Source organism: Bicyclus anynana, chromosome 14 (genome assembly GCF_947172395.1).
Source record: "Bicyclus anynana chromosome 14, ilBicAnyn1.1, whole genome shotgun sequence".
In the NCBI taxonomy this organism is placed as follows: domain Eukaryota; kingdom Metazoa; phylum Arthropoda; class Insecta; order Lepidoptera; family Nymphalidae; genus Bicyclus; species Bicyclus anynana.
The window spans coordinates 7513334-7529904 of NC_069096.1; the positions used below are offsets into that span (position 1 = coordinate 7513334).

Sequence of the window (16571 nt, forward strand, 5' to 3'; positions counted from 1 at the left end):
ACATACTGTAGTTAGGTTTTATAGTAATAATATTAAAAGTGGAGAGACAAAATTTCGCTGGAAACAAAAGTCAAACTTGTGCATATAATCGTCTTTTCCATTTTCCTTTATGGGGCTGAGACTTGGACGTTGAGATCTGTTGCCGCAAACGTATTGACCACCACTTTTTATTACCTTGATGATGTCATCTCAAAATTCTCCTAACAATATATACCTACTAAAGTAACCAAAATTAAACACAATCGTAATATATTATGCTTATGATAGCAAATTGCTAAGGTAAAGACATTGTTTATAGAAGATAGTGTAAATGGACCTTTGTCCGTGTATATTACATACACACAAATATTAATTTATTAATATATTCTATGTTAATTACAGGTAGATATTATCTAGTAATATAGTTTCTTCAAAATGATTTTTACGTGACAGTTTTTGATTAATTCTTCGTCTGTTCAGTGGTTAGCCTATGTGGTTACGGATCACAAGTTCCTGGATTCGAATCCTGGGTCGGGATATATGAGATACTATTGAGCTTTTTTTCTTCTAAATTCTCAGCTCGGAGATGGAAAAGTGTTACACCCCCGTGCCTCGGAGAGCACGTTAAGCCGTCGGTCCCTGTCACAATCAATAACATATTCTGATAGTGGTCCTTAATGATTGTCACATTACCTTGATACCAACATGCATTGGAGCAGCGCAGCGTGGTGGGTTTAAGCTCCATATCCCCTATAATGAGGGGGAGTCTTGGCTCCGTAGTACGCCGTTAAATTAGGCTGATAATGATGATGTCACACAGCGAGCGATGGAGCGAGCTGGAGTTTTTTTGCGTGATCAGAAATAAGGAGATCCGCAGAAAAACCAAAATCACCGATATAGCTCAGTAAGTCGCGAAGCTAAAGTGGCAATGGGCAGGCTACATAGTTCGAAGAGCCGATGGACGTCAGGGTCCCAAAGTGCTAGAATGGCGACCCCGCACTGGAAAGCGCACTGTTGGTCGACCCCTCACTAGGTGGTCCGAGGATATCAAGCGGGTTCCAGGGAGCCTCTGGATACTCGCGGCTCGAGACCGTTTTGTTTGGAAGCCCATGCAAGAGGCCTACGTCCAGCAGTGGACGTCCATAAGCTGTTAATGATGATGATGATGGTGAATGATGATGATAAGTCTTTGATTTTATTCGTGCCTTTTGTCTATTCTGTACTGTTTATTATAAAACAGCATCTGTCTTATATTATACGCCAGCTATGTGCAGCAGTAGTCAAATCATCATTATGTGAGAAAACACCCAAACATGACCCAAGATATAAAAATTCTAAATTTCAAAATTCATTTATTTCAAATAAAAGTTTATTAGCATTTTTGAAACGTCAAGTTACGTCATGATTTAATGGTGGTAAGTAAAGCCGAAAAGTTAAAATTAAGGTTACGAGGGTTTCAAAGCGCCTTGTTCCCTTGTTCGAGAAGAGTCCACAACAAACTCAGCCAAGGAGACAGATCAGTCGGAGGGTTTTTACAATTTGAGTCACTCTTAAATGCAAAGTCTAGAACAATCTGGGTCTTTAGGCATTTGGTCATGATTGCGAGAACACGTAATCTGATATTATAAGTGAAACATAACGGCTAATCTAATTAGCTTTTGACTCGATGCTCTACTTGCGGTTCGCGGAAGAATTACGGGCAGGTCTTTAACTGGGCATTGTCACTATGAAGACATGACCAATCCTCTACCGGTCTAGTACCGAGATTAACTCATTATGACGTGCTGCCATATTTTCCTTAAATATTGCTCGTATATGCTTATAAATTATGCGTATTACATTTAGAACATTGTTCCGCAAACTTTTTGTTTTAGAGTACACCCACGAAATGAAGAAATTGTAGAAGAACCTATCATCATTATCATCATTAACAGTCGATGGACGTCCACTGCTGGACGCTGTATGGACTTCCAAACAAAATGGCTTCAAGCCACCAGCAACCAGCGGCTCGCTGCAACCCGCTTGATGTCCTCAGTTCACCTAGTGGGCGGTAGACCAACGCTGCGCTTTCCGGTGCGTTGTCGCCATACCAGCACGTTGGGACCCCAACGTCCATCGGGTCATAAGTTGCCAGGTCTATTCGTCGGTGTTGGCAGCGAAATTTCTCCCGAAGATTCTTGAAATCCTTTGCCTCACCGGTACCTATATAGGTACGTCTACTCTGAAAATACTAAGGTTTGCTGAATACTTTTTTATAATGTTGGTACCAATACTTTTGTGGTGTTTAGTTTTTCACAAATCCCGCGAGAACCATTGTTTTTTTTTTATTTCTTTTTTTTTTAAATAAAAAATCCGGGGTGTAATCTATCTCCATTCCTTCATCCAAATTCATTCAATATAGTTTTTGCATGTAAGACTAACAAACATCACACACATCACATCCGTAAAACCATACAAATTTTCGTTAAATAGGTTCCAAATCAATATACAGAGGTACTTGTATTATAAAAAAAATCTATAATTTGTAATGTGAGCCTTCATAACGAAGTTGATTGCAATTTGAGGCGATCATGAAATAGTTAGGTACATAGATCGGTCTGAAGCATTCTTTTTCCCATGGCAAACAAACTAATGACCGCATGGTAGGTTGTACCAAAGCAGAGGTCTTTAAAAATATACTGGCAGACATCGTTTACGGAAGAACAACGACGATCATTGAGTTAATTTGTCGCCATTTCTCAATTCAAGTCAATAAGCGAAATGAATGGCTTCTATCTTGCGTAATTACTCGTACCATCCTATTGGCAACAAAGTTTTTTTTAGTCTATGGCAACTGACAAGTAAGCCCTTGACTGCAATCTTACCTCATGTTAAGTGACGATGCGGTCTAAGATGGAAGCGGGTTTACTTGGAAGAGGTACAAGTTTAATACCCTTACCTGGGAGTGTTTCTTGGCGATGTGTCTTTGCCGGTATTGTAGTAACTAGCCACGGCCGAAGCCTACCACCAGACCAGACCTGAGCCAATTTAGAAAATAAAAAATCCTAAACTGAACATAAATAGAACCTATGACTTCCCTATTGAGAACTAGCACTAACACAGCACTTTCTACTGAGCCAGAGAGGTCCTTATGTATAATGTACCACGAACCAATTCAATGTTCTACAGTATGAACCCTTCTATAAACCCCTCAGACTCAGAGGTGGTATCATTCATTAAGCTATTAATTAGACTGCCATAAAAAAAAACAAAGTTTTGTGACAAATAAAGGGGAATGACCAACCCCGGCCCAGACATACCCCAACCACGAGGCAGTTTATTTAAATCTAAAAAAATCTTGATAACTCTATTATCAACATGGGACTTAACTAACTTGAACTAATGCCTACTTTGGTTAAAAACCTTGTGCACATCACTGTAAAAGTACCTAGACGTAAATCCAAATATAAAATAAATATCGGATGCAGATAAAATAGGGAGGTGGTTATCTATTCAATTCTACTAAGCTTGAAGCGACTACAAAAGACACGATATCTTTCTTCTAACAATAAGCTTAAACATGGAACATTCAGAGAGCGATTTAATTTTTTTTTAAACCGTGTTATTTAAACTGAATGGTTAGTACTCTTACTAGGTAACTGGCTTTGAGCTGGGAAAGCGAGGATGTTTTTGTTTTGATGAACTTAATAAAATAATAAGAAAACAATCGAATTTTTTGTTGCAAACAGTTTGGGAACATAATTTTGTAGTATATTTTGTTTTTGATGTTTTCTATAAACATTTTTTTTTTTATTATTGAGAAAGCATACAATATGGAACTTAAGCTAACTTATCCAAGTTATTTTGGAATTGGTGGCAAGAATACTGGCTGCATTTCCGCGCTGTACAGCCAGGCTGATCCTTAGCGCAAACAATGAGCCAGCCCTTCTGTCACCAGTCGAGGCAACTAGCAGCGGTGAAATTATTCGGTAAAATTTTTTGGCACTGCGACTCCATGGGCCAAGGGTCTCCACGGCAAAAGGTAAAACTATATATTTTTATCCTATGTGACAAAACCATTTAAGCATACCTTTCTCGATCTTCGTCATCTTCATCTTCTTAATTATACCACAACTTTCTAATCTTTCATGGTGTACCTAATACGGTATAACGGTACTTTAAAAACGCTCTGTATGGCACTGTGTCCTCTGTATTATACCGGGAAGAAAGTGTGTGGGTGTATTCCCTTATATACAGCGGGAATACAACAGCCCGCCATTGTTCTTAATAACTTCACGGCGAGAGCAGTGTATAAGCATTGTATGTCATAAATTTACTGAATAAAAGTGCATATTTATTCTACAGTTCGAGGTCATAGAAGTGAAAAAATAATGAAGTTTATTAAAGCATGCCTTCTTCTCATTGTTGTTCTATTTGTGATTTTTGCTGCGGACGCTTACCCGTTTAGAAATGGCAACATAGATTATGTGAGTATATTATTTTTTTTTGAGTGATTGTTTTTATTAATAACATTCACAAATAAATAAATATAAATATGGTTCATCAGCGATTTATTTATTGTTTATTTAGGTGAGTGACTATAATATACTAAAAGTATTCAAATATATTTTGTGAAGTTGCGATTTAAGTTTTTAGTTTCTTGTAAGTCTTTATAATTTTATAAAACTTAAAAGCTTTAGCGAAAGCTTTTTAATAACGACGAAGGTCTGCACCCACCTCAGACTCATTGTGATCGATTTGTATTTTTCAAGCATTTGCGATATACGAGAAATTAATCTTTATTAACACCCAACTCAAAAGGACTGGTTAGCTTTTCTGCTACGATGGAAAGATTTTATGACTTAAAAATAAACGCGAGCCTGCAATGGCTAGACGTACCTTATTACCTACCTCTGTTATATAAAGGCTGAAAGTTAATCAGCCCATGCTCCTACCATAAGACGTAAGCACGGTAACCAATTGTGGAATTTGGACTAACGTGCCAAACAAACGTTCCACATTTGGAACGTTTTTTAATCGTGGTGGCTGTGCCTTTAGAAGATAGCATGTTTCAAGGGTCCAACTGGCTTATTCACTAACATTGAGTGACTTTAGAGGATATATGTACCTACTCGAAATTTACCAACTAGGTATATTGTAATTTTCAAGTCACGTGATTTTGTATTCACTATTAATCTATTACTAACTAGTATTTTTGCCATTTTGCAAAAAAATGTGGTTGTTTTTAATTTGATCTTAATTATATTAGGTGGCAAATAGACCGAAGTAAGTGAATAGGCCAGATAATAGGTATTTTTTAATTAGACCTCCTTAATCCGACCCTCTCGCAAAATCCGTTCTTAGCGGACTTCTACCTACTAACTAACCTCCCTACTAAATTTTGTTTGTTAAGCGGTTTTCGATATTTTGTGATATCACCTTTCGCTTTTATATAAATAATAGATAATCGAAATATACATAGACATAGATATAGATTTTAGGGGGATTTTCAAAGTATTTATAAACTGTTCGTGTTTACAGTTAGAAGCTCTGCGTCGAATGAGACAGATTCCTCAGTGGCACTGCATGAGATACCGCCGCTTCCAACTGCACAGTCCATGCCGCTGGTGGATGATGAGAAAGTTGTGATATTCAAGCAAACGGCGGTATTTTTACCGATACTGAAGCAATAGCCAAAGCATGTACGCGTGTCACGAGTCAAATAAGCGTTTTTATTGATACTCGAAGATTTTTGTATCTCATAATCATTATTTTTATTTTAAAGTTAAGACACTTCATTTTTTGGATGATAGTTAGTCAATCTATGCTCCTATCATATGTATGTATATGTAAGCACGGCAGGCAACTAGGGAGTTAAAAGCAGAAAACAACGTTATACATTTTGACGATCTCACTGGCACAGTTGGTTGTGCCTTGGTTCTCAACAGAGAGGTCCTGGGTTTGATTCAGTTTAGGATTTAACATTTTGTAAATTGGTGATTTTGTAGGCTACGTGCCTAACTAAATTGTCTCTTCATCCGTTCGGGAGCTATGGTGCCAAAGACAGATTGACAGACAGAAAGACAGACAGACAGACACGTCAAACTTTTTCCGTCGGGGGTTAAAAATAATCATTGACTGTAGCTATGATATGAGCGTGGACTAATAAACTATCTGCCTCCGTAGAATGAGGTATGTCTGGGTAACGCAGGCTCAAGTTCTATAGGACATGTGCCATGTCCACGATTTTGTACTATTAGATATGTTACGTGACTACAAAATCACCGCAAAAAGTGATCCGAATTTCACTACTTCACTGAGCGCACATATGCACAACTTTTTATACTTACATTATAATATATTTACGTATACATAGTTTTTACACTTTCTGAACACAACTCGATATTGTAGACAATATTTAGGTATTATTTGTATAAATAATTTTCGTATGAAAACGATTCTGTTCTGATGCGTCACAACACGACACGTCAGACAAACGTAAATCCGGCTTAATAAATACATAGTTAATTAAAAATGTATAATCAAACATTGCATTTATACCTATCATAATTTTTAAGATTAAGAGCAATTAATAAATACTTTGGATGTACTTATCACGATGTACAGATTTTTCCTGTATTTAATCAAATTGAATATTGTACCTAATTTAATGTAGAATAGGAAATTAAAGTTAAAATAATTGAATTATGTTTTATTGTTTTATTTAAGTCATGTCCAAACTTTAATTAAGATGCATAAGAAAGACCTATATTGCATGACCATTATATTTTGTTCATTGCAATGTAATGATAATGGAGATATAATTAAAATTATTTCTTGTGCAGTACCTAACTTAAATGTAATGCGTCTAAGTAATTGTTCACTTTAAACAATTTGAACATTTAAATTACATAGGTTAGTAGGTAGCTACTATTGCTCTACACTAAATCAAGATGCCAGACTACTTTCCAACAGCATCTCTACCAGAGTAAAGGTGTCTCTACACTCTTTTAAAGTAAAGATACTTTGAACGCTTGCTAAAAGCCGACACTCGACTTGCAAACGTGTCAAAGAACTAAAATAATTTACAAGTGTTAAAATAATAATGTGTTAATGTTTAGGTATCTATACATAATACCTATGTACATAATCTTCAAAGTACATATGATATTTAATTCGACGCAACGATTTTGTATTAGGTACGAATCAGTGACGAAGGATGGAATTTAGATGAAGGTAAGACGTCCCATAGAAAAGGAAATTCATATAGTGTGATGTAAACTCCGGTTTATCATATATCTAGATATAGGTACAGTAGAATAATGAATATGCATGGATTTTTAAAGGTAACCCGGCGGGAATCGGCTGGCATGGACTCTTTGGTAGGTATAGGTAGATCTATTGTCTATGGAATTGGATAATAGGTGTACACATCAATGGTTCAATGAGTCCCTTGAAGAGGCGACCAATGCATTAGCGACTAGTACGATGGGAGCACTGATTCACAATCACAGGGCAACCGTTTCCTGTGGCAAACTAGGTCACTTCTTACTGTACTTTGGAGTCTGGAGGATAAATATAGCACTGTTATCTACTAGGACATAGGTCATTTACGTACTAGATAACAGTACCTACTATACTTATCCTACATTACTACTATTCTTTATAACTGGCACGTTAGTGATTGCTAACATGTTATAATTGAGAAGATTTCATTATTGAACGTTACTACACAATACATACATACATATACCTAGATTCCTACTAAAAGATTTGTGCTATAAGTACGCGTACGCTCTTCAAGTAGGGACTGGTTCCTACTAACTACCTACCTATTATACTTAGGCTTCGTGAAATATCGATGATTGGTTTCGATATTTTTTTTTTATATAAATAATGCCCACATCCCTAAGCTCGCTTCAGAGTTGACGGTTAAATTGATCATAAATGACTGGACAGAGGTGGAAGGGAAAACAGAAACGAAGAACCAAAACGCTTCGTACGTTTCATATAGAGGCATTGGAATGGATGCAAGAATGCAGATTAATTCATGCAGTTCTGTGGTAAAAGGTTGAAGGATGAAATTGATCGAAAAGTGTTTTGCCATCATTTTACGAATACCTAACAATGTAAAAAAACCGACAAATAGTTCTGTATTGTATGTATCTATTATGATTTTCGATAATTAAATATGTACTGGAACCTAGGTTCCAAAAAAGTTAAAAGCTTTTGATTCTGTGCACATTGTTGTCTTGTTTACGTCTCTCCATCCAAATGTTGTTGACAAGGCGGACGGTGAAAAAGAAAATTAACTCGACAAAGCTGAGCAAACTCGCTCCGACAAACAGACCGGCCGTGCCGCCCACTGATACTGAAAATAAATACAAACAAACTTAATAAGGTAAGTTAAGCATTCTAACTCCTTGAAAATACAGAAAGATGAGCTCTCATTTACACGAATATAGATATACCATACATAGCATAGATTTACCGTGCAGGTGCCGGGTCCATCGTGTGGTAGAGAAAGAAACTCCGAGCAGAGCCGTGACTTGTGACCTACGAGTGTAGGATAAGGGACCTCCTTTAAAATCAATTAACACTCCCGTGATGTTCTCCCTGCTCAGTCAAATTTAGTATGAGCCTACTAGAGCAGCTATGGATACCCGTTTTAATATTGAACTTATTGCTTATTGATTTATTTTTCCGTAAATAACTTACCGACTAAGTCCAGACGACCTCTGACTACATTTCTCTTAAATCTTTCAGTTGGTAAGTATGAAAGTGCGATTTCTACGTGTGCTTCCTTCGATACTTTAGGTCTTATCCTGAAAATATTAAATAGTTATCCTACAATCCAAACTATACCTATAGTTATGTGTACATACTCACTTCTACCATTGTCATTAGTCTATTTTTAATAGATTAGGTAGGTAGGTAGCTCAGATTATTAAATAATCTCTATTCTAGGGTAGGAGTACTGCCAAGCCTTCCTTCTGCCTACTTATTCTATGCTACTCTACTTAATTTGTCGATATCTTAGGTACGGTAGGTAGGTAGGTAGTACTAAATAGGAATATAAACAAAAAAAACATACGCCTGATTAACTTCTTGGACAATATTAATTTCAGTTTCATTACAAGATGGTAGACAATCACAAGAGAGCCCTGGCCTTTGTGCCCACTTCGGTTTCAGAGTCGTCAAATGTGCGAAGTGGTTATGAAGGCACGCCATACCCGTTACATTGCAACGTTCTTCATCAGCTGAAAATGTTCTTAATGATATTATAACATTTATACATTAACTTTCAAGTACTTAGTTGTGCCTCTTAGCTTTTTCGTAGATCCCGTTCCTATCGATATCTATATGAAGCCTCTTTTCTTTCATTTGTAGCGTATCCATAGTAATATTTAGTTTGTAGCTTATCCATATATTGACAACGCAATTATAAGTTCCTTAAGGCATGCACAATTGCATATGTCAACTTTAACCACTTAACTTAAATATATTTTTAGCTCTACTCTATTGTCGTATCCACTAATGGTAGTCTTTTCTGATTAGTGAAACAGAAATATTAGTTATGTATTTAGAAAATTTATAAATATAGAAGTAGTAAAATACCTATACAGCTGAAGAGTTTGTTTGTTTGGTTGAACATGCTAATTCAAGGAACATTACAACTAAGAGAGGAGCATTACCCAATGAAAAATGTGGTAAAGTCGAGAAAAACATTCTTTTTGAAAGCTTTCGTTGCATGCGCTGCGTAAAGTTAAAAGCAAAAACAATTTGTTCGTTAGCACCCGAAATCCGAAACTTCCTTTCCTTCACTTACGAATATGTATACTACCTAAAATTATTTGAAATTTTGCTATATTAAAAGTACCTACATTAGGTATGACCCAAAATGAAACCGTCGAAGTCTGTAGGAAAGACTAGTTATTTATAAAACGCTTACGCTTTGTAGGTTGGTTATGGTTAATATTTCGTTAGTGCGTGATGAAGGGCAATTTCCCAACATGAAATGATAGATATTATCGGGGCATTTCTGTATTGTATTCGAACAATCATAGATATTTAGCTTGATAGCCTCTTATTAACGACCTAGTTGCAGTTGGGTTGTATTGCCTTATCGTTAAAGCTTAGGTTCGATTCCGGAAAAACGTAGGTTTGAGAAATCTGTCCACAAGTCCGGGACTTCACTCAAGGTCATTCTCTGCCATTCTCTGGGTTTATTGGTAACATTCTTAGAGGGAATTGTTAAACCTGTCAGATTTTCATTCAATAATCGTGCTTTGCTCTTTAAATCCGCTTCTGATCTTAACCCGTATTTCCGACACGTGCTTGTCTAGCGCCGTCTCTCCCACTAGAGGGTGATTTTTTTTAATTTTTTGAATAATTAATTTGTTACTAGTGTTAGGCATGAAGTGGTCGTTGCATTGGCAGGTCTCCAGCTGGGCGAGTTTGCGGCAGCGGACGTTGCAGGCGCTGTAGGAGTAGTGAGGGTAGAGACCGTCCTCGTTCTCATGGTAGAAGCGACACGCGCGCTTATCTAGCGCCGTCTCTCCCACTAAAGGGTGGTTTTCAATGTTTTTCAGTGTTATTTCTCGCCTGAAAACAAATATTCATATTACGATAAAAAATAACAGGCAAGTAGGTAGGTACTTTTCTGTATTAGAAATTTAAATTATTCTTAAAGATAGGTAAGCATATCTTTTTTTTAAGTTTACTTATGAATATTGTAATCTCAAGTAACTAAGATTTGCGAAATTGAAAAAAATCGACACTTAAAAGATAGCAAAGCCCATGTATTTTCTTATTAATTAAATTTAAGAACAATAAAAACGATTTCCAAGTTATCGTGTTTGTCTGTATGCGCTAAACGCTGGAATTACTGAACGAAATTTTCAAATGGTATTCATAGTTGCTCCAGATAAATCAGCTTTTTATCTGGAGCAACATTTAGGCTTTGTTCCATATGGAGTTTTAAATGAAATTTTCAAGTCGAGATCATTCATCTACCTATTTAATTTAAAAGTACAACACAAGTTTTAAATTACAAACAAAAGTTACCGATACATTCTGCCCAGTATGATTTTTAGGGTCGACGATATTAAAGTCGCGATATTAGGAACCTCATCGACTTCTAATGTGTAAACCTTAAAAATATAAAAGGTTAGTTAGTACAGAAAATAATTAAATCGGAAAATATCAAAATGAATAGTATGTAAGAATTTGAAAATGTGTAGGTAAAGTCAACAATCAGCGTACATAACGGGGGGGGCCGTGCCCACCCTAGAATGGACCTATGCACACTTTAGGATTCTTGGCTGCCGATATGGAATTCTATTATGTACTAATAATAGAATTAATGTCGGACGAATAATCCAAGATACGCCAATGTCTACAATCTATATCATCATCTTGTTTACCTTATCCCACTTACAGTGGGGTTGACAAAATATGTGAATCTTATCTTTTCGCGTCTGACATTCTTCAATCATCTACCCCTTTCAAGGCGGATTTACATTTGTCTGACGTGACGTGACGTGACACATTAGAACAGAATCGGTATCATACGTTTTGTTTGGCAACGTTTACACTTAGGTGTTGTGACATGTCGCATACAAAACGTCTGAAACAGATTCTGTTCTGATGCGTCACAACACGACACGTCAGACAAATTTAAATCCGGCTACACACAATATGTACTCTTTAACCCACTCAAACCATCTCCTTTTTGGCCGTCCTCTCTTGTGTTCTTGCACTTGCATTTTCAACATTCTTTTGGTAATATGACTTTCATCCCTCCGCATTACATATGCATACCGAGGTATTCTTTTACTCCTCAACTTTTCTGTCTACTGTACTCGTAAATATGTACTGTTTAGTCTACAGTTGTTATTAATTATGTTGCATTCAAATTGACTACAATTAGCCGATAGCGGATGTTTTCAATTTATAATTGCAAAATGGCGGCTGAACTTTACAAGTCATCATATTGGACCGAGAGCCTGCGATAGCCGGACCTAACACATTTTAGAAATGCTGAAAATTTTGTAAGCCCATAATACTACCGGTTTCGCCTTCGTAGTGCCCATGCCCGTGGAAATACATAGATATCCTATGACACTCACAAAAAGCATGGTTTTCTGTTTGTAAAAGAATTTTCAATCGTTTCATTCGAATTAATCGAATTAGGTACCTACCCCTGCAATCTTACTAACTCATAAACTTTAGGTTTTAAAGTGAAAAACTCTTTATAATATTTAGTAGCTAAAGATTCTATACTTAATGGAGAATTATGAATACCTCGGAAAAAATGTACTTATGTTATAGGTGTTTTGATATAAAGGTACATACCATAGATGCTGTGAATACTTTGAATCGTAAAACCCCACGTTTATTTGTTATGTCATTAACCATTTTATATGGGCGTAGTTTCCTAGAGGACGTACAAAAATTAATTATAACAACGGAAGATTTTTCAAGAAGGTATAACCAAAATAACATCACATAAGCATCAGCGCAGTTTTGAATGGTCCGGGGCGTGCACCTCTAACTTTTCAGTTATGGCATTTTAAGAAACTAAATATCACGTGTCTCAAACGGTGAAGGAAAAACATCGCGAGGAAACCTGCACACCTAAGAATTTTCTTAAAACTCTACCTGTGTGAATTCTGCCAATCCGCATTAGGCCAGCGTGGTGGACTATTAACTTTACCCCTCTCATTCTGACTATCATTCTGAGAGGAGATTCGTGCTCATCAGTGAGCTGAATTAGGGTTCATAATGATTGGATAATGATAGGCACTATATCTAAAAATTGTACAAAATTAGTCCTGAGTGTAAGCAGTGTATGCTGTGTTAGCCACTGGTTGTAAGTAATTATTATTAAGCAATTACTTAGTTTGTATAGAATTGATTATGAAGCAGTGTCCAATGTCAGTTTCTATCAGCTGGAAATATTCGCAACAGTCAAAGGATTCGTTGTTGTAAGAACAATTTGCCAACATTTGTGGGCAATTGCTGCGTATAAGAGAAGCGTAGTAACTGTAGTTTGATACAGGACAAAGGTAGTTGCGGTTCTCTGAAAGACACTCCTTGAGCAGGCTGTAAGCTTGACCACGAAAGTAAGCGATGTCTTCGAGTACGTCGTCCAGGTCGTAACTGTAGTTGGATGGCCAAATTCTGCAAAATAAAGTGTTGTTGACATCAAGCACGTTGTAGGGAGCACGACTCGAAACCGTTTTGTTTGGAAGTCCATGCAAGAGGCCTATGTCCAGACGTCCATCGGCTGTTATCATCGACACGGGATATATTAATTGGTGTTAAATATTTTCGATGTGTGAGTTTACCTCGTCCCCCTCAAAAAACGACAGACAATTTTTTAGGTGGATTTGAATGCGATACAAGTCCAATAGAAGGTAACTAATTCGTCTGAGCCAACCTTAGATGCATCACGTTGTTGCAATTTTGGTTGGAGGGCTCGAGGATTGTTGATTCTGTATTTATCACAATCAGGTGTTAATGATAATGATTTTGATCGATATGTTAATATGAGTCTTAGGTGTGTAACACTACCTCATACTCAAAGCTGTTACTGAGATTTCCTTGGAAGAAAGAAAAACCTAGTATTCCATAGCCTGATCCATAGCTCCATGATTTCATGCAACTTCTGAGGCAGGACATTACCTACTGTAAACTGGCAGACTTTACTTCTTCATCATCATCATTAACATTATTTAGTTTACTGGTTTACCTTCAGAACGAGAGGGGTTAGGTTAATTTTCCACCACGCTGGGCCAATGCGGGTTAGCAGACTCTACACACGCAGAGAATAATGAAAATTCTCCTTTATGCAGATTTCCTTGTGACGTTTTTCCTTCACTGTTTGGGACTCGTGATATTTAATTTCTTTGAACGCATACACAACTGAAACGAGCTGGTGCTTCGGATTCGATCTTACGCCCGGCAGAGTTATCGCGGCTTACTTTCGGCTAGACTTTACTTGGCGATGGCAAATTTGCTCATTGGAAGCATATACCTTGTACCATTAGGTATTCTGTGCTTATAGTTACTTGGAATAAATGATTTGAAATATTAATTATATACTTACTTAGCGGCAGCATTATAAATTTTGTATTTGTTAGCCTTAGCTTTATTATCGCAGATCGCAACAGCGGGAAGGTTAGTTTCCCAGTCCAGGTAGGTTGTTTCCACTCCAAAACTGATAGGGCTCTTGACGAAAGCGTCCCAGGCGGCGTGTATAAGCAGAACAGAGCCATACCACGATAAAATGACGAGCACAATCCAAAAAAACCTAAACAAATTCATCATCATCATTATCAACCCATATTCGGGTCACTGGTGAGCTCAATTCTCCTCTCAGAATGAAAGGGGTTATAGCTTGGCAAATTCGTGGTATCACGGCTCACCAAATTAACAAAAATTAAAACCTTTTCATCGAAAAATGCACTATAGCCAACCCCGGGTTCCAACCCTGTTTATGTCAGCGAAAATCAAATTGATTCATGAGCCATAACACAGACAGTAGGCTGTCCGCGCACCTACTCGTATTAAAAAGTAGGTATGTCTGGTAGATCGAGGGTCAAAATTAGCGAAGAAGGTCTTCCAAACAACACGGTTTTGAACCGCCTGTATGCAGCGGCTATAGGCGACCCGTTTGATATCTTCGGTCCACCTAGTGGGGGGGTCTACCAAGACTGCGATTTTCGGTGCGGGGTCACCATTCTATCAACTTCGTACCCAATGTTCATAGGCTCTTCAAATCCTGCCCATTGCAACTCTATAAGTGTATTTTTATTGCAAGACGCTTACCTTTCAATCCAATGTTTAGTTTCGTCAGCAATATAATGTAAGCCTGCAAACGTACACTTGGAACAATATTCTTTTACATGAGCTTTGAATGAGAACTTTGAAGGCATTTTTATGTCTAAGCAGTTATACCATTCGCTGTATAATTAATTAATTAGGCACTACTACTACTACCGTGCTAAAGCCAAAGGAATTAGTTAAATGTAGCTTTAATGTACAAAACACAAATCATGCCAAATGACGTGTAACTCAGTCGTACTCGTATTGTGCAAGCCTTTCATATTTAATGAGATAATCATATACGTGTAGCATTAGGTAATATCACGAGTGCCTATAGCATTGAATGTTTCATGAAGGTTATTGCGATTAATTAACAGTCCCGTGGCGCAGTGGCTAGTGATCCTGTCTTGTGCATCCATGGCCGTGGTATTCGGCTCACTGCTGAGCTCGATTCTCCTCTCAGAATGAAAGGGGTTAGACTAATAGTTCACCACGCTTGCCCAATGCGGCAGACTTCACACACGCAGAGTTAAGAACATTCTCTGGTATGCAGGTTTCTTTAGGATGCTTTTTCCTTCACCGTTTGAGACACGTGATATTTAATTCTTAAAATGCACACAACTGAAAAGGTGCATGACCCGGATTCGAACTCACACCGACCGGAATCGGAGGCAGAGGTTATCCACTGTGCTATCACGGTACTCAAACATCGTGGGCTCGATCCTCATAATTGGAAATTATTTGTACTATTAACACCAGTGGCGTGCATAAGGTTGTCGATCAGTGTATGCACTAGTAAGAAAAAATAACCATACTGGAAAAATCTGCACTTAAAAGTATTAAAAAAACATCTCTTAGGGTATGCAGTACTTTGATGCATGTATGAAGTGCACGCCACTGATTAACACTCACTATTGTCGACACGCAACGAAAGAGTAAGTGATATTTTTGCTGCTATTTTAGACAAAAGGTTCATATCTCTTAACGAGACATGATATGTCGAGAACACTTGTCAGGTTTACAGAAGAGCTATCAGCGTACCAATAAAATTAAATTCCACGCGGACGAAGTCGCATTTAGTTTTTCACAAATCCCTCGGGAACCATGGATTTTTCCGGGATAAAAAGTAGCCTATGTGTTAATCCATGCAATAATATATCTCAATACCAAATTCCAGCTAATTCGGTTCAGTAGTCGCGGCGTGAAAGAGTAACAAACATATCATCAAAATTATCAGTTTTCGCAAATCTCGGCAAACCATGGATTTTTCGGGATAAAAAGTAGCTTTTGTGTTAATCCAGAGTAAAATATATTTCTATTCCAAATTTCAGCCAAATCGCTTCAGTAGTAGCGGCGATAAAGAGTAACAAACATCCAAACATCCATACAAACTTTCGCGTTTATAACATTAGTAGGATAAATGGGATTAAATTTTTATATATATGGGATTACTTTACTATAGCTATATTTTATTCAATAATACAATCAACTTACAAATCAAATACATATATACTTCTTAGGTACAGTAAAAATAACTAATTAATATTTACACAGTGTTAAAACCTATCCCAATTATCTTCACAAATATTGTAAAGCATCGGAATTAAACACAAACGGCGAGTCGTGACTGGAAGGGTATGAATGTGGATGAAGAGTATGTTTGGACGGCTGATTCCTGAGATGCTGGCGACTTAAGAAGCCTGCATGCGTTAGGATGTTGTAGATCTCACGACGAGGTACATTGTCCGCCTCACGTTCAAATACCTTGAAAGATTTAACAT

The 16571-nt window shown here is 37.2% G+C and overlaps 1 protein-coding gene and 1 long non-coding RNA gene across 2 annotated transcripts; one reads left to right on the plus strand and one right to left on the minus strand.

The window, feature by feature from the left end:
- Positions 1 to 3416: 3416 nt before the first annotated feature.
- On the plus strand, positions 3417 to 6668 carry LOC128198716 (uncharacterized). Its single transcript, XR_008251422.1, has 2 exons — positions 3417 to 4445; positions 5500 to 6668. It is a non-coding gene; the product is annotated as an uncharacterized LOC128198716 (long non-coding RNA).
- Positions 6669 to 7020: 352 nt separating this feature from the next.
- LOC112044465 (sodium channel protein Nach-like) lies at positions 7021 to 14900 on the minus strand. The gene is made up of 9 exons (XM_052885539.1): positions 14794 to 14900; positions 14072 to 14275; positions 12859 to 13143; positions 12316 to 12397; positions 11026 to 11111; positions 10364 to 10563; positions 9053 to 9218; positions 8677 to 8783; positions 7021 to 8329 (listed from the first exon to the last, which is right to left on the minus strand). The coding sequence occupies exons 1-9, from the start codon at positions 14898 to 14900 to the stop codon at positions 8178 to 8180; spliced, it is 1389 nt and encodes a 462-aa protein (XP_052741499.1). The 3' UTR covers positions 7021 to 8177.
- Between the last annotated feature and the right edge of the window lie 1671 nt (positions 14901 to 16571).

Coding starts and splice junctions, on each gene's coding strand:
- LOC112044465 (XM_052885539.1), bottom strand. CDS start 14,900: ATGCCTTCAAAGTTCTCATTCAAAGCTCATGTAAAAGAATATTGTTCC. Junction 9,219..10,363: donor CCACTTCATGCCTAACACTA/GTAACAAATTAA, acceptor GAACATTTTCAG/CTGATGAAGAACGTTGCAAT. Junction 8,330..8,676: donor AGGTCGTCTGGACTTAGTCG/GTAAGTTATTTA, acceptor ATTTATTTTCAG/TATCAGTGGGCGGCACGGCC.